General features: G+C 39.7%; 1 protein-coding gene across 1 annotated transcript in view; it reads right to left on the bottom strand.

Annotated features, from left to right (window-relative positions):
* Nucleotides 1–23,118, bottom strand: part of LOC108249129 (SPARC (osteonectin), cwcv and kazal like domains proteoglycan 2) — a 49,524-nt gene that overhangs the window by 14,528 nt on the left and 11,878 nt on the right. The window contains exons 2-4 of the mRNA XM_017438310.2: nucleotides 10,195–10,203; nucleotides 8,366–8,411; nucleotides 281–395 (exon numbers count right to left, since the gene is read on the bottom strand). Of these exons, the coding sequence (XP_017293799.1) occupies nucleotides 281–395; nucleotides 8,366–8,411; nucleotides 10,195–10,203 (170 nt within the window). The remainder of the gene's footprint in view (nucleotides 1–280; nucleotides 396–8,365; nucleotides 8,412–10,194; nucleotides 10,204–23,118) is intronic.

The following is a 23,118-nucleotide window of genomic DNA, read 5'->3' on the forward strand; positions in this document are numbered from 1 at the left end:
GGCTATCAGTGCAGATACTAATAGTGAGCTGTGGCACGCCAAAACCTCCAGCTGCTTTACCTACATTGTGACATGGTTCCTTCAAACATAAAGAAAAATCTGCATTTGTCAGTATGTCCATGTTCCCGTAATGAGCCTTTGTAGTCAGCCATCTTCAAGCCTTTGTACAGCTGTTACACCTGACAGATCTTTGTCACAAGAAAGTCCATTTGGTCCTTTGCCCTCAGCATCTTTTTTTTCCAAACATTAATCAAGGCACTTTGTGATTTAAACCTCCTACCTTTGCTCCAGTTTCTTGCGATTGATACACATGGCCCTCTGGTAGCCCTGAGCGACACACACCTTATGCCGGCTGCACTTCACATTCTGGCACGGGTCCTTGGTGGTGTCGACAGCTGTGTGAACACAGAGTAGAATCAGCATTATCAATGCAGAGCTGTCAATCACACCTGAGAGGTATCACTTTACGATCTCTATTTTTGTCATCTGGAGCTGCTGGCAGTGTTTTGTTCCTTCTGACAAGGAGCATGTGTTCGACAGATTGATTGCAAATGTGCAAAAAACAGGAGCGCTGCAATTTTTTTTGTTGTTGTTGTTGTTTGTTTGTTTGCTTGCTCTGTATAATCAACTTCTGCGCAATTACACCATTTGAAATCATCTCCCAGTCTCCCAAAACCATCCTTTATACGAGCATACGCAATAAACATCATGAAATGCGCAGTGAAAAGTCCTCCTGGCTGTGTGCACAAATGAGTCAATTGTCTGAACTGCCAAAAAGAATTGACGCCTCGCTGTCATTAGTGAAGCAGCACATCATCCTCAGCAGTACCAGTTGTCTCTGACTGGAAGGAAACCTGACAGCACTGATTGAGCATCTTCTCCTCTCGCCTTGCCACATCTCATTTCCTTCATGTCAACTCATCACTGTCTCTCCTCATCCCCCCTTCTCCTCGCTCACACAGAAACACTCCATCTTTGCCTCGTGCACTCCTTCTCGCTCTTATTTCTCCTTCCTCCCCTCCTATCTCTGCAATCTCTCTTCGCCCCCCCACCCGTCTTCAGAAAGTTGAACGGTTCAATGCCAGCCTCTTTTTTTTCGCACCGATCGACTGAGATGGAAATAGCACCGTGTCCTCCACCTTCCTCACAGCCAACGGTCAATGCTGTCGGGAAGTGAATGTCGCACCTTCGCAGTCCATTTGACGCCTTTCCCTCAGATTTAAAAAAATCAGATAAATTTGAGAGTGAGTGGCAGGTGGAATGTGCTGAGAGAAACTTAAGCTGTGAAATCCTGAGTCAGCTCTCAGCAGCTGCTTTACAGTTAACATGGTGGCTGACAGCCAGCTTCCTGCAAATCTGGTGACTACATGATACTTTAAGAAGTAAGGCAGAAGAGAACAGTGGACCTTTATGGTATGTATTAAAGGCCTAGCACGACACAAAGGAATGCATATCGCTCGCTCCCTTTAATGCCAGACTTGAAATGAATGAAAGTTGGAGCCATTTTGGTCAAATATTGCAATATGATATATTGCAAGATATCATGCTCAGAGTATGTGTTGTGAATGACTCTCAGCCACTATCACACCAAATCTTAGCCCAATATCTGTAAAACTGACCTAATTATAGCCATGTTTGTGTTTTCTAATGTCAATCAGCTGTGGTAGGCATCTTAAATTGGATTGACTCCAAAATTTAATCAGTTGTAAACGTATATGCAATTATTAGTTTATGAGAGTTTCATTAAAATTCATCCAGGGGTGCATGAGATATTTTGCTAACAGAAAGAGTTGGCTCAAACAAGGTAATGGCAAAATTTGAAACAAACATCTTGTGTAATCTGTTAGGGCTCAGAGTATGTGTTGGAGATCGGCCACAGCTTCAGTCACACTAAATGTAAGGTTATTATCTATAAAACTGACAAAGTTATAGTCAGTTTTGTGTGTTTTTTTTCTTAAGATCAGTCGGCTGTGGCAGCCATCTGGAATAAAAACACCTTTTGGCAGGGGGGCAATAAATAGGGGTTGATAAGTTTGAATGAATGAAAATATGGTGCTTTTGTGGCAGTGATGGTACCCCTTGACCACCTTTCAAACAAGAAAAGACTAAACTTCCACTTAGACCATTTTTGTTTGAATTTAATGAAACAGGCTTGTCTGGGATGATAGTTGATGTAATTCTGGTGTAACATTAAGAGTAATGAGGTTTAAAGTTGTGCTGAATTCGTACAAGTAAATCCATATAACGGGAGAGAGAATAAAATTCTCTGCCATCAGCTTTTATTACAGGCACGCACCAGGTCTCTCATCTGGATAGAAATACAGAATACAGCTTTGATGCCACTAAAAAGTGTCATTTCTACATAATTAACTCGTTTGAGTGGAGACTTTTTGGCTGAATTTGTGTTTTTTATCAGTTTGCGTAAAAAGCAGCAAGGGCAAAGCCATGATATTAACGTCAAAAATGTCAATTTGAATCTGTTTCACAGGACAGCTGTTAGCAGTTCAGCAGGAAGTTCTACAGTAAGTCTTCATGGACGCTTGATCAAACCTGCTACAAATAGCTGACATGTAGCTAAAATAACATTGAAGAAGAATTGGACCTGAGCTCTTTTATTTTAAACTGGTGTTATAGATTTGCAATATATTCACTGCCCATCTTTATTGAATTACAAACACGTTTAACTGAATTCGCAGTGAGGTAGAAGAGCTATTTCCGAATAACTTTATTAATCCCGAAGAGAAATTGTAGCTCTTCCATTCTGCCAGGAAGCTTAGAGACGGATGACTGGACTCTCGCTGTGTTGATAGTTTATAAAAGTCGTATCAATCCTTATATTTTGTTTTTAAAAAAAATGTGACCACTAGACTTTCATTCGCTTCTGCTCAGTCATATTTCACCTGAGCAGCTGAATAATAAACAAACCGTACTCGCACACATGGTGAAAATACAGCCTGTGGCCGTCTTAATCCCCATTCAGACAATCTGAAATGAAAAAAAAAATGAAATGAAAACCCCCTCAAACTTCACCCCCACTCCCCTCCCACACATAAACTCAACAAAACTAGAGACGAAAAGAAAAGAAAGCTTTCTTGGTGATAAATCTTAAGGCGAGTCACATCAGTCTTTAGTGGATTTGCATTTATTTCCAGCATATATTTTTCTATATTTAAACTTGAAAAATGTGGCAATTGTCAGCTTTAAGGCAGGTTTACCACCCTGAACCAGGAGCCTGCGACCTTTATGACCTTCTCTCGCTGTTTTAAAGTTATCCAGAACACAATTCATTAAAAACACTACAAGCAATCATTTATTACATTATAAAATTAAAGATTTGTAAGAAATTGTTGACAATTATTGGCAGTTTTACTGTTAATATAGTTGTGGAAAATTATTAATATAATTATCCCATTTACCAATAATAAAGTACAAACTGGCATTTTAATCAACTGAGACTTGCTGAATTTCTCATGATAAAGGCTGAGACTTTCATTTACTTCAACTTTTATTATGTTTAGCTGTTACTTACATGTCTACCATCTTGACCGAAGTATCTTGTGGTGCAATTATTATTATTTTAATTTATAATTACGTTTTTGCCTCTCACTGTATTTTATTTTATGTTTATGTTCTGTAAGTCATGTTCCTTTTTTTATTTTTTGATGTTTTAAATTTTAAAAACTTAATAAAAACTTAAATTCAAAAAAAAACTTTAGTTGTTATTGTTCCCAAAATGGCTTTTTTTTGTAAAAGACCCACAGAGACCGTTGCCCTCAACTATTCTTAGCATATTAAAGCTACTTAGTGCAAAATTCTGAAGACCAGTCAAAAAGAAATCAAAAAGTAAAACACAAAATTCACATGTTTTTTCTCATATCCATGGGTAATGTGTCCTTAATTTAAGTTCGTAAGCAAAATTTGCAAACAACTGCCAACAACCACGTGTTTGTTTACGAACGGAAACAGCCGAAGTGACTGAAACAATGGCGACGTCCACAAAAGAGTCGTTCGTGCTCAAGAAGTCTAACAGGTTGAAACAATGAGCTTACTGGTGAAGAAGATGTTTTGCAAAAGCTGTAAAAAAAAAAAACCACCCGACCGCCCTGCTCGGTCCTCAGTAATCATTCTCGACCAATGTCTTCCTCGTTCTCTCCCTTTTCTTTCACATTTAGTTGCAGATTCACGCCTATATTTTCAATACTTTTTAACTTATCTAGGATCCCCAAGACTGCTATTTTAGGAAGGAGGACCTTAAAGAGACATACGCTACTGATAATTTAGAGAAAGGATGAAGTCAGATGTTACATTTATTTTTTAACAGTTGTCCTATTAATTATGGAATCATCCCCATCTAATATAATAGATATTATATTAACTTCTTTCATGCATAGTGGTCACTGCAGTGGACAGCTATTTAAAAGCCATTTTCTTGTATATGTATGGGTTTTTCTGTTAGAACTGCACATAGACCACTAAAGTGGACGCCAGTGCATTAAAAATCTCAAAACATATGCTGTCCACCTGAGTGGACACATGGAAAAGTTCTTGAATAAATAAAAGAAAATACTTTTAAAAAATCCACCCTTTTTAATGCCCTGAGAAAAATAAACACACTTTGGGGAAAAAAAAATCCTGGCTAAAGTTATTATAAATCATGCATGAAAGGGTTAAACGGCCAAGAGCCTGACTTCTCACTCAATCTCATTCTCAATTTTAATGATGCTCCACGCATTGTTCCCATAGAAACAAAAGCTGGATGTTTCCAGTATAGATTCAGATGTGAAACTCTCCTCCAAGCAGCAGCTTCAAATTAAAAACATCCCTCATATGGTATTCTTATATCACTCCTACATGCGAAAATGAAATTCAAGCACAGGATTTAATTTACATTGAAGGCTGAGTGTGTGTGCGCGCGTGTGTGTTTTTCCCGTCCACCTGCTTTCCTGGTTTGCTTTACAATTGCGCTTTGCGGAGAATTCATAGCTGGGCCGGGATGTGTGGGGGGCCCACGGCTTTTAAATCACACCAAGAAATACAATCTCTCTGATTATTATCATGAAATATGGAAGGAAAACACCGAAAAAAACAGCTGCTTTTCTCGTCTCCTGGCATTGTCTGCGCTCACACCCGAATCCTTTAATAAGCGAGACGCCTTGGAGTCGGACCGGATCCTCGTTGAAAACCTTTTATCATCCATTTGTTGTCTTTTTAATAAAGCACCTGAGTGGCTCTGGGCTGAAATAAATGTTGGGCCACTAAGACAGGTGGCCACCCATTTAGACATCTAAAATATTAACAAGAAATAAACCCTCCTGAGTGGCTCTTGTTTAGCTTTTTGATTTACAGAAGTCATAAAAATTAAAGCAGCGGATTAATAAAAATGTCCTACAAGCACAAAAGAAGTCTAATTGTTGAGCACAAAAGATGTTAGGGTTAAACATGACAGCTTCTCTATTAAATAAGTCATAGCAGTGGGTTCCTTATTGTGCTAAAACGGTGCTGAAATGCTGAGCAGAGTCAGTGCAGCTCGGGCGATGTCTCAATCTGCTCACTTAAAAAGGGCCTGATCTGCTGCTCGGTCTTTTGTTTCGTCCAGAGTTTGCTACCTATTGGGAGTCTCTGCAGTCTTGTTAAATTTGCAATGAAGAAGCTTCTGATCAACTGGATCTGCTAAAATTAGTCCCAGAGGGAGTTTTTGATGAAATCAGCGGCGATAAAATGAACATGTTTTCCTAATTTTTTTTTTGTTTGGCGAACAGAAACCTGGGATAAAATCCTGACATCCTCTTCTTACGTCTTCATGCTTTAAAGCGGGCTGGGTGTGGCGTTCTGCTCGACCTCCAACGCTCCCCTTGCAGCAGGAGCACACTCCTAATTGGCTTCGATATATGTGAACGACTAATATACACTGTAGCCCGACTAGCGAAATGATTCATGCTTCACTTTATTGTTCTGACCTTTCAAAGAGTTGGCCCAAAGCTGCACGCAGAGTGGAACGACTTTGTTGAAATAAGTATATGACAACGTGACTGCAACTACATCGAATATGGAAAAAACAACAGGAGCTTCCAACATTTTTGGGATTTTTGTAAAAAAAGAAAATATTTTATAAATTTTCAATGTATTTAGTCAGAAATCATAATTCAAGAAGACAGTCATGGGGAAAAAAAGAAAGCCCACCTTCATTTGGGGTTTTATCGAGGCATAAAAAAAATGATACGGTCCAGGTTCTAAAATGAGTAATCCAGACATTCTGTGGTTAATCAGGTGCAACTTTTCAAACCTAAATCATGCTGCCATGTTCTTTTTAAAGAGAAGAGTATTTCTCTTGCAATCCTTCCAAACAAGCCATATGTGTTCAGTCTTTTTCTAATCATCTTAGCGAGAAAATTCATCTTTCACCTTCTAACTGAGTCTGAAATGGAGCTCTTGGGTTTTTGTCATTTCTCTGAATTTTGCACTTTGCACGGTCTGACCTTGGGGTGAATTTTATGGGACGCCCACACCTGGAAAGATCAACAGCTGTAGAACAATGGACTCTTATTAGTTTAAGAATGGCCTTATTACCCTTCCCAGATTGATTTGAAGCAACAGTTGCTCCTCTATGGTCATTGTTGAAGTCTTACCTTTTTGATATTGGGTTAACACACACCTGTATGCTCCAAAGCAAGAAATTGTGCGTTTATAGAGGTGGTCATACTTGCTGATGATCAGTTAATTAAGTGCATTTGTTTAGGAGCGCCTGGCCATTACCCTCCCTTTTAAATCCACAAAAGCAGTAAGGAAGGTGTTCAGGTTTTCACACACATCTTTTCCATTTTGGGTTAGTTTTAATTGCATCCTGATATGTGAAACCCTAAAAACTGAAAGAGAGTGAATTTTCCTTTTCCCGTGACTGTGTATGCAGTGCCGGAGACAGTGGTTAAAATTGTCTATCTTCTTATAATTGTGTCTCTCAAAGAATGCAACACATAGTGTGAGGTAATAAGTGAACTGCTGATTCTGAAGCTCATGTGTTGGAGGTAAATTTAAAAAAAAAATAGCAACCACAAGTAAGAAAATAAGAGAAAACATGGCCAAGCTCCAGGCTCATTGACTGGCATAAATAGTGAGGTCTGAACTGTGTAGTTAGTCTCAAAGGAGAGCTACTGTAGTGCAGAACAAATTACAAACTGCTCGCTATGATAGGCAAGTTGGAGGAGGCACTCCACTGCTCTGGGCAATAATCTGCTGGAGAACCAGGGGTCCTGCTGTATCAATTACAACCGGCAAGGCATTAATAATCCCCAGCAGCAGCAGCGATGTCTTTTAGAAGACACTAAACCATCCTCAGTTATGGTTTGACCAACGTTAAAAAAGTGCAGGAGGATCACTGAGGATAGGGACGTATTAAAAGAACAGTAAGTCTCCATTGTCAAAGACTTCGTAGCCCCCAAGTGACTCCAAGACACCTTCAGAAACAGGATGACTGCTTGGATTTTTGACCCTAGGAATGTCTGAATACTTAAGTTCATTAAGACATTCCAGCAGTGTGTCTGAAATTTCTGTTGAGGACAAGATTAGGAATAAGAATGAACCCTTGAGTCAAAAACAGTAAAGATCCATTGTTTGTTTTTCTGATACATATATGGCTCATACAAAAAATAAAAACTGGGTGAAATAACAAAACTAATCTACTACTACTACTGTACAGGTATGTCATCATGTTCAGGTGCGTTCAGCGCTTCAGCAGAATATTTATTTGCTTATTTGGGACAATATATATATATATATATATATATATATGTGTGTGTGTGTGTGTGTGTGTGTATTGTTGAGCTCATACACTGTAAAATAAACGTTCTCATGTTCTCTGTTCCTCCTCCACAGCTGATTTTCTAAAGGTGAGATTTATTTTTTTTCTTAACAAAGAACAGACCCCTGAGGAGAAAAATGGAGCCTGGTGGGAGTTCTGACTTGAGCCCTCAGCAACAAAAGCAATTACAGCAGGCGTTTCAAACTAATGGATCCAACTGAAAGCTCAACCTCGACTTTCCTGAATCACAGCTGTGTTCCCGCTCCGCACAAGCTCAGACGCCCAAGATGAGAGCTCACCTCAAGCTGGTTTGACCTCAAGAACGGCTCAAAGAAATCAGCATTTGGATAATGTGCGTCGCAGTATTTCATTGTCTGGAATGATGCATAAAGTCAAACAGCGTGTGTTCTTTATCAACATAAAGCTTTGCACCATTTAAGTATATAATATTGTACCGTGCACCTAATCTCAGTGCAGTGAAAGACATTTTAAATAAAAGCACAAATTCATTATCAAACATTTATGTAAAAAAAAGTTTTTTTTTTAAGTAATAATAGAAAAAGAACTTACTTTCATCAGAGCCAGTGTTCTCCTCTGTGTTTTTAATGTAGTCATCCTGGAAAACAAACATACAGGAAACTGTTATTAATACATTTAATAATTTATGATAAACAAAAGGTTAAAAAAAGAAAACAAAAGGGGGAAAGGTGGTTTTGTACTCGTGCTAACTCAGATGGAGAAGTGTTATTTTCTACAAAAATGCAGTGTGGCTGCTGAGCGCTGGATGACTTTGCTAAACAAAACACCAGCTAAAAACAAACAAAAAAGCTAAATGTGAGCTAAAAGCTAAAAGTAGCAACAACACTAGCTAAAGGCCAAAGCAGGAAAAGGGTAGCTAAAAGCTAATAGTAGCAAAAGAAGACAGACAAGCAGATTTGGAAAAAAAACAAGGAATCAAAGAGATGTCAATGCAACTTTATTGGTAAAATATTTGTAAATAAAGTTACTTTTTTTTTAATTAAAGCTACAAAACCAAATGTCATAGGAGCCCCATCTCCTAAATGAACTAAATGTTTTAACATGTAAATGGTTAAAATAGCCCAAAATATGCAGAAGCAGTTTTACATAGGACATACTGTATAAAATTTAAAAAATGAGGAAAACAATAAAAACCTTTAATGCTGTGACAAACACTGATCTGGTCTGTTTTGTTTTTTCTACTTGGTTTTTAGTTCCCCATTCTAATTTTTGGAGAACTCTATCTATAAACAGATCTTAAATCTTCACAAGCGCAAATAGATCTAAAGCACATTGTTTTTTATGATCCAACAAACAAGTTGAGTTCAAGTGAGAAACAGTTGGCTGCTTCTCCTTTTAGGATTTCTTCTGGAGGTGACTTTAGATTGTGGGGTCCCTCGACTCAAACTAAAATTATTCTCCCTTGTGGCTGTGAGCGCAGACGTCTGCAGATGTGACAGATTTGTTGCTCCTTTTGATATCCATTTGCAGTCTTTTGTACATGCATGTGTTGCAGTTGTTTCCACAATAACCAACAACTATAGCAACACTTAGATCAGACTGTAAAAAAAAAAAAAATATATATATATATATATATATTAATAATAATCCTAAATTGGTGCAGTTCTGTGGCAACTGCAAGCTAGTGAGAGCCTGGAAAAATAAAAAAGGACCTTGAGATGTGTTTGCCTCCCAAACTCATTTTCACTGTTGTGCAGAAGCATCTAACCTAAAGTAATCGGTACGAGTCAAGGCGCTGAACTTTAAATTTATTTTTACTTCTGCTCTGTTACAGAGGGAATATTTGCAAACTTGCAATGTGGTTTGTTTTTCAGAGCTCGTCCGCAGTGACGTTGTGCTGAAACGATACTCTCTGTAGCGCTCTCGTCGCATCCACTCTGACCCGTTTCTTTCCATGTCGGGACACAGAGGATCAGCCGTGCAGAGGGGTTACTGCTTGGCACGAGGCCTAGAAAAGACCCCGAGGATCGGTTCTGATCAGTTTAACTCAGGCTTATATTCTGGTGAGGGGATAGGAAGACTGAGCTCTCAAGTCAAACTGAACAAGCGCAGCGTAAATACTGTGCACCGGATTGCTTTTCTTTCCTTTACATTCCTATTCCTAAGGTCTATTTCATAAGATTTCACCATTACTGAAAAGAAATGAGTTTGGCTTTCCCTTGTGTTTTTCATGTTCTGATCCTACTTTTGTTACAACCTTTTAATCTTCGAAGACTTTTTGCCTGCCCTGCTGCAGGAAATTATGCTGCATTATACAGATTTGTGTGTGTGTGTGTGTAATAAACACAACCTCCTCCTAATCATCATGCATGTGACACCATCAGCTTAAAAAAAAAAAAAAAGTGACAGGAGACACTCACCTCGACTTCCTGCGGCAGACACCAGCAGCATTGAGGGGAGGGGAAAGAAAAGCATTAAAAACTTGAAAATTTGAAGTTTCTTTATTGTTCAGAATGCAAAAAAAAACTGTTAATGCAGTTATGGCGCCAGTTAGACTGTCAGCCCTTAATGCACACTGACTGCAAATCCGCTCCGCCTCTCGAGGGACAGCATAAGACATTTACAGAAGATTAAGAGCACCTATTAACTGAGTATGATCAGCTGCCACTTCCAGAAGCTGGCAGGACTCCTGATCACTAAAGGCCCGTTCTATTCTTGTGTTTACATGCCAGAAGACAACAGCCTTCTGCCAGTTTAAAAGTTGTGGATAAGCCACGACAGCCTTGGAACAAAACAGGGACAATCAGTGGGAATCTTTGAATCTGGATGTTTCTGTAGAGCTGCAGCACACACCCGACATTTACTAAGCAGAGCAGTGACGCCTCAGACAGATATAGCCTCTGTAAAGAACAACCTTGAGTTAACATGAAAGTGACTGCTTTCCTTTCATTCCATTTCACCACCTTGGCTTTGGTCCAAGGGCATTATGCATCAATATCCACCTCAGGCTCTCCCCATGTGTTTTATCTTTCAGTGCTCCGGTGTGTTTGACAGAAATATAGCATTGTGTAAGCTGTTTTTTTTTTTTTCTAGCAACACTACTCTGTAAATACACCTGATTTATTTATTTATTTTTTTGCTTGTTTGTTTTACACATGGTGACAGCATTCCACGCTTGCTTAACAGCGCAGTGACAGCATCTTCATGGACGTTTTACAAGCCCCGCAAGGACAAGCCAAAAAGCCTCGAAATGGCTTTAAAATACTGAGGCTAAAATTTACAAGAAAGCCGCAGTGGACCTTCAGATTTCACACCGGAGAATAAATGTTTTCAGTTCAGTTCTAAGTAGTACCAATTCACAACAAAAGTCATCTCTGGGCAGTAAAAGCAAAGTCCAGATTGTGAAAAAATCCTCGTAAAGAAATGGAAATATTTGTATATATTAAAAAATACAACATAGTAAATCCATTGCAATATAATATGACACACTGCAACACAAAACAATATCATGTAATAATAAACAATTTATGCTCGTTACTCTAAGGGTTCTGAAGCTACTTAAACATCCATGATGGGGAGAAAAAAATATATAAACAAATAACAAAATGAGTTATGAATAACTAAGTCCAGTAAAACTTTATGAGAAGAAGGTGAATGAACTGATGGATTGTGAAAATGATGTTCAGATACCAAAATGTGAATTAAAATTACTTGGAATAAATCACATAAACGATTAAGTTGGATGAGAAAGAAAGGAGAGCTAAGCTAAAAGAAGTTAATACAGAGCATTAAAATGAAAAGAAATACTGTCACGAAAATGAGTCTGATTATTACCAACCCACAAAACAATTATTAAATTATTTTCCCTACCATAACCTTTAGAAAAGAAAAGTCTGATAGGGGTCGAGAGGGTTGTCCCACTATCGAAACACAATTGCCCAATATGACACAAAACAATACACAACAACAAGACACAATACAACACGGTACAGTACAATACCACACAATACAATATGTGATACGACACATGACATACTACAACACAAAGCGACACAAAATAGTAAACTACAATACAGCATGATGTGCTACATGATAAAATATGATCCAACCCGACACAACACAACATAATATGTTACAATGAAAAACAGACAAACAAAAAAAAAAAAAAACATGATACAGTACGATACAATACGATACAATACGTTATGATACAATATGACCCAATAAGAAAAATGATTTATTTTATCATCCCTTTGGGGTATTTATTTTTTATTTTGGACTTGGTGCTGTCCTAATAGTTGCCTTGACAAAAAAAATCCACAAATAAACTACTAATCCATCCTACACAACATGAAAACAATTCACCAGAAGACACATCGTTCAATTTCCATTTTAAAGATATGCAAATATATGTAAAGATTTAAAAAAACAAAAACAATTTATGACCCCTTCAGCAGTACAGAATCAGCTGGGTTTTTTTTTTTTTTTGCATTTGAGTCATATGAGGTGAAGAAGAAACTTTTAATATGTCGTGTCAAACACCCCCACTCGGCTTTAATTCCACTTCCCTGTCAGCTCTGCATCTTTACATGGCATTTAAAGATCACAGCTAAAACACTGAACTTTCAAGCTGACATTACAGCATAAAAAAGCAAGTTATCCCCTTAGTCAGAACGTCTGTCACATTGCAACTGTATTAACCATCAAAGATTCTCTGTCCATGTCTTGAATCAGATTTACTTAATTATTTGCAGGGCTTCTGCAATTCCCTCCATTATACTGGTGCCAGGACTAACCCAACAGCCCGTCCGAAAGGCCGAGCAGCTTATCTTCCCCCAGCAGCAGTGTGACAGCAAGGACACCAGGCAGAAGCTGCCTTTAGTCCTTCATCAAGGTTGAGAGCTAATGCCGTCCCACTGAATCTCAGCCAGGCTGCTGTGAGAGTTCACAGCACGCCGCGGCGACAGGGAGGGAGGGAGGGGGAAAGATCGGGGAGCAAGGGGGTATGATTTTCATGCCGGAGGTCTCCTGAGTTAGGTGATTCATATCACACACACACCACCTCTTCTGCCATTTGTCAACAAGGCTGTAATGCAGCCGGTGTAAAACAGAGCCAGGAGCCTAATGGAGCTTGACTATCCAGATGCTGCGACTGCTCCTCCTGGACTGCTCGCTGGTATTAGGCTGACAACGTTTGGCCGCAAGCCTGACTGCACTCCTCTGAGTTAACGTCTACCTCACCTTGCCTGAGCCTTTTCTGCTGGAGACATAAATACCACTAAAAGCCCTGAACCTGCCAAGCTCAACCTCAGCCACTGCAACACAGGAAAAAAATCATTCCGATCCTGAGCACTGACGGCTAAATGTTTATGCACAATGGATTCCAACTCAGCAGGGCAGCTCCTAAACCATTTAACTGCATGTCTGTCTCATTGAAAAATATGCATTTCAATACTGTTTGGAAAGAGATTTGGTTGGTAACGCTCCAGTGCTCAGTATGACGCATGGATCAGCTGCTAAAAGAAACATTTAAAATAATAAAATAGAAGAATATAAGGTCTTGAGGCTAATGGGACATCTTTGCAAAACCACATTTGTTCTGGACAATACGCCAATGTAAACTGTTTAATATTAAGAATGTTTCATAAAAAACAAAAAAATCGCCACATTTAACATATTGTCATTGGTAAAGACAAAAAAATGACCAGTCAGTCTCATGCTGCCTTCCAGCTCATTTGGAACTGCTTCAATAATCAGCTTTTTCAAAAGAAAGGAATAGTTTCAGTCAGAAGAAAAATGACATATTAAACAAATCATAGTCTGGATATTGGTAGTCTAAGATTGTATGTCACTGGGTTGCGGTTTTTGGTGACTAGCTGGTGAATGGGTGGTCAATGGGATCCATGAGGGAGTCTCCAAAATGTCACAGAGGCTTGACGTTTCGTAGAACCCTTCTCAATTTAGTTTTGGTAAATTCTAGAGTTGAATTTTGACACCTGAATGAGAGCTGTCTTCATGCAAAAAACATCTGTGGCTACAGCTGTGAATGTCCAGGTCTAAAAAACCCGCACAGGTGATAAATAGTAATTATTAAAAACTGGTCCAAATCTGCCTATCTTTATTTTTAAAGGATACCACAGTGGGCACGATGTGTGCAATGAAATAATGTGCACAGCATAGGACACAGTTTTGCAAGCAGTGCACACAGAAATAGGCAGTGATTTCATTTGTAAATTGTTCGCTTAAAAAGGTGGCCACAGTGCTCACTGCTCACAAACACTCAGTGAGACTGCAGCTGAAAATTGTCACACACTTTTATTGCAATTTTGAGTCTCCAGCAGTCAAAGCAGATCTCAGCAGGGTCCGGTGCCCCTTTTGTTGCCCCACCTCTGGATATGCCTGTGCAACAAACCAAAACTGAAAGAACTCATTTGTTACCACAATTAACATCCTGTTAACCCTTGCTGCTCATTAGCAAACCACCATTTATCTTAAATATGGTTTTAAACAAATGTTCAGTGACAGGAGAAGTGATTTAAAGAAAAGCAGACTGGAGTCAGATTTTAGTTCAGTTTGAGAATTTAGTCATTTTCTCCTAAATTATTCTTTTTACACATTTTTTTCAGTTACTGTTTTAATAAGTATCAAACTACTTGATTAGTTTGGGGGAATAAATGAATGAATGAATACATTTTTTCTCCTAACAGATTTTCTATCAATTAAAATTACAAAAAATGTTATTTTAATTTTGCAGATTTCAGCCAGTCCACATTAAACCCCTTACAAACACATTTGAACACATCTAAAAACACTACTGGATCTTCTAAGCTTAGTATCTGAGAAACTAGTTATTCAAAAACATGCAGATTTTTTTAGGAACAACTATCAAAGTGATGTTGCAAAAAAATGGCATTTGGTTTTTGAATGTTACTATTTCTAGGTGATCAAAGATTTGCATATTCTAAAAAAGATACTGTCTAAATTTCATAGCTGTATACAGTACTTCTAAGTATGATAATTGTTTTTGTTTTTTTTAGATGTAAGTATTTATACAGAGCTCCAGCATTCTTCGAATCTTGATTCGGTCTTCAAATACCAGGAATCTCTCCCTCAGTTATACACACTAACACACACACACATATTAGGAGTTAAGGTGGAGAAACTTTTCAGATGAAATCCCTCACTCTCAGGGCAATAACGGCCTGCTTCATCCTCTGCAATATTCCTTATTGATTTTCCTAGGACGACATTTGCAGTGAGCATGTCACTTAAGCTGCAGAATATGAGTTGGAGGTTAAATGATGATCTGGACATTTTGCATTTCCACCAGTTGTCATTTATCCAGCTTCATGAAGTCATTTACTTCGCTGGTGACTGGATAAACACAGGCTGATGGATGGAGCTTCTGTTCCGGGTCGTGTCTGTAATGAAAGAAAGACCTACGAGAGGCTTTCCACCTCTGATTGCTCCGCTCTGCGCTCAGACTAGGTGGTACTATTGGATTCGCTGACGTGTGTCTGCCTGTTTGACTGGCAGGACAATGTCAGCCCATCATTTCCCCAAGCCATGATTTGCACGGTAATGTGCTCCGCCTGATTAATGCAGCTGAATTAGCCGCTTCTCCCTTTCTACTTCAGTTTGCTGCGAAAGGGCACGCAGTTCGGAGGCTGTCGTAAATCCATCCTCTTTCTCTCTGTAGTTAATCGTGGAGCAGCCTCTGCTGCGTCATTATGGCTCCTTGGGTCCGCGTGCTGGGGTCTAAGTGGTCGAGGTTTGTGTCCTGCTGTCTCTGAAAAGAACAGAGAAACTACGGCGCAGACCCACCACGGATTGAAATAATCAGTAATGCGTTGCAGTGTTTGCCGCACTCAGAGAAGCAAAGCAACTCATTTTAATTCGAGGTAGTTATCACAGCAACAGCTCTGATCTCACACAACAACTCGTGAGGTTTCAGACATGATGTAAGTTCATATTTTATCCTCCTTAAGGCAATTCTATGCCACAAAGTCTGAGATTTTTTCCCCCCCTCACACTCCACTAAGGAAGAAATCCACAGAGAGAAAAAAATGGGATAGCCTCAGTTGCAACAAACACCCAAGTATTACTGGATTAAGTTGCAGCTGAGCAACGCAGAGCAAGATTAAATTGATCACCTGAGCTGGAGCGCTCGGGGGCGTGCAGGCGAAGGACGCACGTTGTTTCACAAGGTATGACGGCTGCCTGCAATGCAGTACAGTACGAGCACAATCTGCAGCCGTCTCTGCACACTGAAGGGTGCACCTCAGCTTCTAAAGCATGAAGAAGGCAGCTGGGAAGCGGGCATCCATCTGAAACATTTGCACACCGCTGAAATGCTGAAGAAGTCAGGGCTGACTGGCCGGGGTTTTGCAGACGAATGTAGATACAGAACTTGTGGTGACATTTCCCGAGAAGGCACAAGCTGGTTTTACGTGTAAGAAAGATAAAAGATTTCAACCTGAAAGATTTTTTTTTTTTTTTCTTTCGATGGAGCAGCTTCTATCTGGAGAATAAGAGCAGATTTCAGGAAGTTGCATCACAAAAACCTGCTCTTCACAAGAGCTCCTTCCACTTTGGTCTCAAATCACGGGTGAAGTGACACATCAAACAGTGGCCAAGTTCACTTTGCCGTAGTGGACCTCGTGGCCAAATCAAGACGCTGCATGCTCCGAGAGTCGCAGTAATTGGAGAGGAGGAGGAGGACGGTGCAGAAAAATGGATTCTGTTGGACCACACTGCTGATCCAAGCAGAACCCTGGAAAAACAGAGTCTCTGCAGCATCTTAGCACTCCCTCCCCCCCGTTTGCAAAACAAAGAGGCAGATAGAGAGGAGGCGAGACTTCAGGTTGAGCTCTACTCAGATGCCCCAGGGAGCTCGGAGCTTATACAGAGCTCTCTTTACCGTGCTGAGCCTCGCTGCTGCTTCCTGCATACAATATTAGCAGAAAAGCCCGTAATAAGACGAGCTGAGGAATTTGGCCAGTGTGCTGTTTTCACTTTGTAGACTCATAAGTATTGATCTGCAAACACAAAAAGTTATCAGCATACATGAATAAATAAATGAACTTAAATCTTGTCTGCACATTGACCTTACAGAGAGAACTTGAAACAATATTGAATGTCTTTAAAGTCTGAGAAAATAAATTTCACTTTAATAAATTCTAGCAAACTGACTTATTTTGCTCAGGAGAGAAAAAAAATAAGTTTTACATTTTTTTTTACAGATTGAAAAAATAACTCTTAATTATTTATTTGGAAATCTTTGGGGATTTGTTCAACATGTTGAAACCTGCTTCTATTGAAACTATTTTTAGCCAACATGAGACAGGTTTGTGGAGATTCTTAGTAAAAGTAGTAATAGATACATACTAAGGAAATCTCATATAGATTTGCCATTGACTATTGAAGTCAACTGTATCTGTCTGTAAGCAAAATATCTCATGAACCACTGGATGGATTTTAATATAACTCACTGAAAGTAATCACTGAATGTTTACCTACAACTCAATACTTCTTGGAGTGAACTCAATTCAACCGCAGCTAATAAACATCAAACACAAAACATGGTCAGAGCTTTGAGCTCTGACCAAAACGGCTCCAACAACTTCGCCATTTTAGTCTCATGGTTTAAATCTTAAACTCAGGCACGGAAGCTGGTGGTTGAACAAAGAATTGCAATGTCTGTATCAGTTCAGCCATTTCCTATAAGCCTGCTATGACCAGTCTTTTGTGCAGAAGTCAAAAACACAGAAAGGTTTTGTTGTACGGAGCAGCTGTGCAATTATTTGAGCAGGCCGTAGCGTATTGTTACTATGTGTATTCAGTGAACTTTAAAAAAACTGTGACTATAGCCATCCATCATTGATATTTGTTATTTCCCAATTTAAACAAACTGTTTAAATAACGTAGGCCTCAATGACAAGTCCACCAAAAGGCTCTTTACAACCGTCAGAGAGAAGTTTAGAAACCAGCAGCACAATTTAGAGAACATAATGATGATAACCACCCTATTTGAAAATGCTGCGGGGATCTGAAAGAGACAGCACACAGGGGTATCTAAGTTAAATACGCTAGTCGGCTGATTACATTTAATTCCACCCGTCTGCCATGGCAATGAGGACAAATTGGGTTGTTGTGACTGCTGATAATGCTAATCTACTGCCGTAGCAGAGCGATATTACAGTAAAACAGGAAGGCACACTGAGATGTCACATTATGGCTTTAGGAAGGACTGCATCACGCAGAAATTAGATTCTCTTGGGTTCTTTCAACTGAGAAAAAAGCTATTAACGCGCCGGCTCTGCTGCGCCGTATCCCCGCTATGCGATTTGCTTGATTAAGGTCGTTTCAATATGCCTTTGTAGTCCATAACCCTGCCAGCTCGACAAATTGCCAGTCCCTCTCTGACACAGACCCAAACAAATATATCCTCACATACTTGTACACAGACAGAATCCTCTTCCACGCGTGTCCTTGACACCTCCCTCTTGCTTAGTGCTGTTAATACAGAGAGGAGGCTCGGCTCTCCCTGCTGGTCCATGTGCAGCTCCGGGACAGACAGGCCTGTCTTGTCCAATGTGAATATCAAACTTAGCAGGGAGGCAGAAAGAGAGGCTGTTTCTCCCCAGGCAAGAGCATGTCCTCAGCTTTTGTAGCTGCCTGGCCTAATTGTATGGTACCTGTCACGCCGTTTCAACAGTGAGTGATTTGTGGCCTACAGCAAGGAATCTATCAATGCCATGTTGAACCTAAGAACCTTATATTATTCTATCTATTTTTACTGAGAACAAGTGATAAAGTCGTGTTGCTTTTTAGTGCAACCACTGGCAATTTATAACGAAAAAATGGTGACCACAGAAAGATATCTATGAGAAATAAAATAGCACCTGAGGCAAAGCTGATTCTATTTAGGACAACCTTGCTCTGCAGACTCAATGCATATCCACCTGGCTGATACATACACAGCGATGTTTGCAGGCTGTTTTCCAGGTTTAATCATTTCCACTGAGATAACAGCTCCCCTGACTCCCCCCCCCCCTCTCCTCGCTGGAGAGCTTTTGTAGCAGGTGAAGCCTCTCCTACAGTGTTTACCCAGTGAAGGGTAAACTGAATTTTCTCTTCCTGTTTGTGAATAATGACAAAAAAAGGTTACCGCAGGCATCAGATAGTCACGAGGCAGATGAATTTCCAAGGATCGTAAAACACGCGTTCTTATCATTGTGCTTCGTCTGTCTGCACTGACATGTCTTATATTTCATTTTGACAGGCGGGTGAAAAATATTTCATGTGTGCGTTCACATGAGGAGTTTTGACCATACTCCACGAGGAATCGATGGGGTTTTAAATTGTGCATCACGAGCGTTGTTGTAATTTGAGCTTGAATAAAATATTTCAAAATTTTTGAATTCGAAATATGGAACCTACAGGTAAATTTAAAGATACTATACTTTCAGGCCAAATTTAAAAAAAATCCATTTGTCCTGAGACAGTACATTTTGTGCTGTGATTTCAAATACGAAGCTCTTAAAGGGATAGTTCAGATCTTTAAAAAAGAAAATGTTCTGAAGAAAGGTTATGAACAACTAATATTTTCTTTATTGCAGAAAGCTCTTCAAATGGAAAAAATAAGGTTTACCTCTGATCGGACTGATGAGCTAACAGCTAATCAAATGATGAAAATACAAGAAATGGCTGCAGTCTCAAAACTCCAATCTTAAGAATTCGTTGTTGTTCATGTGAATGCTATTTTACAAACCTTTACACTGTCATTAATTTTCATTTACATGGCTATTCTGGCAGATATGTTACAATATGCCTGCTGTAAGTGCCCAAGGATCCACTGGAAGTGCTACAGCAAGCTGCTGCTGCCACTATTTATGCATACAAACCATAAACATAGAATTCCATAAGTAATTAAAAATAATGCAAAACTGACATTGATGTAAAGCTTTATAAAAGGAGTCAATGGTGCAATATTTTATGGTTAAGTCATACTGTCATTACCTTGCTCTTTTTGGATTTTTGTGTATATATATATACAGACACGTTTTACTACTACTTTAAGGTAGAATTTAGTTTTTAGTCATGTTTTTATTTAAAGTGCATAGCTTGTGGTTTGGTCTCTTCTGTCAATCGTTTTACACTGTTGAGGAAAGCAGAAATCACACTGAATGTGCTGAGCACACGGTTTTCTTGGTTTGTTGTCCTATGCTGTGCTTGTGAACTAATGTCTCTAAGAAAGCCCTGAAGTCTTCCTCCATAAGGCTACTGTGGATACTTTTTTCCCGATTCCCTTTATCAACTCGTCACAAGTATTGACATAATTCCGTTCGCTTGTTTGTCAAAATTCTGGCTCATCGATTGGATCTTGGCACCGCCGTGCCAGCCATAAGGAAAGATGGACTAACAGAGTGGCAGAATTTATCTCTCCGCCTGCAGCACGGCATACAGAAGCTCCACCAGTACGGAGACAACTCAGGCAGATGCCACTATAAATAATGCATGAACAATAGAGCCAGAAGAAGAGCTGTGGAACAGCTAATTATTCAGCCCGACATTTCAGCAACTCTCAGAGAAGTTACCAGCTGAAAAAGATGAAATTCAGGCCATCAATGCTGCTGCTGCTGCTGGTGAGGTGGTGTGTGTGTGCGCATTAACACACTAATATAGGCGCAGCCAGGCTCAATTATGACATTTATTAAACTGCATGTACTGTCCTTCCACAGCAAGCAGCTTCCCTGTACTCTGAGCAGACTTAAGATGCACAGAGATGTTGGTTATCGAGACAATTATGTGGCTGTGGAACACAATTAAGAACTTAAAAAACACTTTTGAGGTTTTAAAAATCGTTTTTTTTTTCGCTTTTTTTTGCAAATAAAAACGCTACCTGGCGCGAGGAGTTTTTCCACAGGAGCGGCGGCACCAAGCGCTCGATTGGAAGCCACCCACTCTTGTGTTGGAAAGTCAACAGACTCTCCATCTTTCACTTTCCCTGATGGAATTAATAACCGAGCAGCCCCAAACACCAACAGCATCACGTTGATATTCACCTCCACACAAAAAATGATGTGGATGTTGACGACAAGAAGATGAGGAAAACTTATTTTTTTGCCACGTTTTATCAACTGCTGGCGGAGGCAAAGATGGAGTGATAATATGCTTGTGTGTGTTCGTTTCTCTGTACCATCAGCGAAATATCTTGTGAGTCACTGAACAGACTTTTATGAAACTTTCAGAAAGTAATCTATGGGTCGACATCTACAACTTAAAATCTTTTGAAGCTGAATCCAATTCAAGATGGCCGCCACAGCAAAGCAATCTTAGCAAACATAAAAATGGCAATAAACCTCAGTGACTTTTAGATATTGAGCTAAAACTTGGTGTGGTGGTAAGCTGACAGACATTCACAACACATGCTCCCAGTGTTAACCAGTTCTGCAAGATCTCACAATGTCACATGAGATAAGGTTTGACCAACATGGCTATAATTCCATCACTTCTCAACATAAGATGACTTTAGTCTAAAACTCATACATGAAGTGCATTCTTTCAAGGAACGCTAGGCCTTTAATTCCACTTGCATTAGTGTGTAGAAAAAGAACCTCACACATTCGATAACTTGATCTTCCGCAGGAGAAGATAACTATTGGCTCATTTAACAGTTATGGTTCTCTCCCTGCCATCGTTTCCGACCTGCAGCCTGACACTCGATCATAACGGGAAATGGGCCTCATTATAATATTTCTATAATCTCATACCGCCTTCTTGCTCTAACTTTTCATACCCGTAATTACACTGGCTGTTAGCACCGAGGCATAAATCCCGTGGGAAGCTAATAAATAGCCGAGGGTGATTACGGGAGCAGACAACACTCAGCTGACAGTCGCTCTTTGAGCTCGGAGACCTTGGTGTCGAGATGTGACGGCATCGTGGAGGCTGAAAAATAGAGCCAACCTCCGATTCTCCATTTATCAAGACCTTAGTGAGGAACTGGGTTGTGGGGTCAGTAAACTCGTCATCGATACACTCACTCACAATAGCACAGCATAAATAATGAGAATAAAGCAGGGTGCCTATGAGAGCTTAATTGGGGGGTAATTAGTGGTTTTCACAAGGCATTAGAGAATTCAGTCTCTGTCAGACTCCACCTCAGCCTTGCTAGGAACTGTCACTGCAATACTGACTACAAATCTGAGAAATGTTACGATGCTCTGAGGGCAGAGATGTGACACACCAAGAACTAGTTCAATTAAAAGCTATATTCAAATACTTTTTTGTTTGTGTGCGGAGGTTCAGGTGTTCAAAGCGATTATATTTATTTTTTTCTTTCGCTGCAATGAGAAAAGATCATTTCTGGGTGTAATGAAATGCAAAGAACAAAAGAAGCTTCGGAAAAACTGTTGGTTTCATCGAGCAGGAGTTGGAAGGACCTGGAAAAGAAAAGTGGCTTGTTATGCAAGGATTTATTATGCACATTTTTTTTTTTGGAGACTTTTAGCAACTGTGGAAAAAGAAAATAAGGTAATTTACTGGTCAACCTGTCACCAAAACAATTACTGTCAAACAATGAGGCTGAATGACGAATGAACAGCCATCTAAACACTGCAAATTTGTGAAACTATCCTAGGATCCTTTTTTTCTTCTATGATCAAGTCATTTGGTGCTTAAATTTTAAACTTTATGAACATATATCAGCTCTTAGGATGTACGTTTACAACGGATTTAACTTTTGGAGCCATTTCAAGATGGCTTCCACAGTAAACTGAAAAATGGCACAAAAATGGCTCTAATTCTGTCAATTTTATAGATATTAAGCTAAGATTTAGTGTGGCAGTAGCTGAGGCTGATCCCTAACACATATATGCATATGCATTCTTTAAAGGAACTCTAGGCCTTTAATTGATCTTATCCTTGTGGCAAAACAATGTTCCCTATAGAGATTAAACTTAACACAAGAAAGAAATAAAGCGGGAATTCTAACAGCTGTAACAAAAATCCAATAGAAATTAAAGCTGCAAGAAGCGTTGGGCGGCCCTCGCAGCTCAGCGCCGCTTCGGCCTATGGCGACCGCGGGAACTCTGGCGACCGCCCTCTACGCTGTGGCGCACTTCCCGCGCATTTCCCGTGCACTTCCCGCGGCGTCCACTAGGTGGCGCTCTGGGCAAACGTCCGAAACCCACTTCAGTCCGGATCATTACGACTCCTGTGGCATGTTGTGAAGTTTCACCTTCCTACGTCGCACGGTTCCAGAGTTAGAGCACGTGTGCTGTTGCGACCTTGAACTCTGACCTTGTGACGTTGAACTCCAAAGGGCTAATCCTTGACCC

The sequence above is a fragment of the Kryptolebias marmoratus genome, linkage group LG17 (assembly GCF_001649575.2).
Source record: "Kryptolebias marmoratus isolate JLee-2015 linkage group LG17, ASM164957v2, whole genome shotgun sequence".
NCBI lineage: Eukaryota > Metazoa > Chordata > Actinopteri > Cyprinodontiformes > Rivulidae > Kryptolebias > Kryptolebias marmoratus.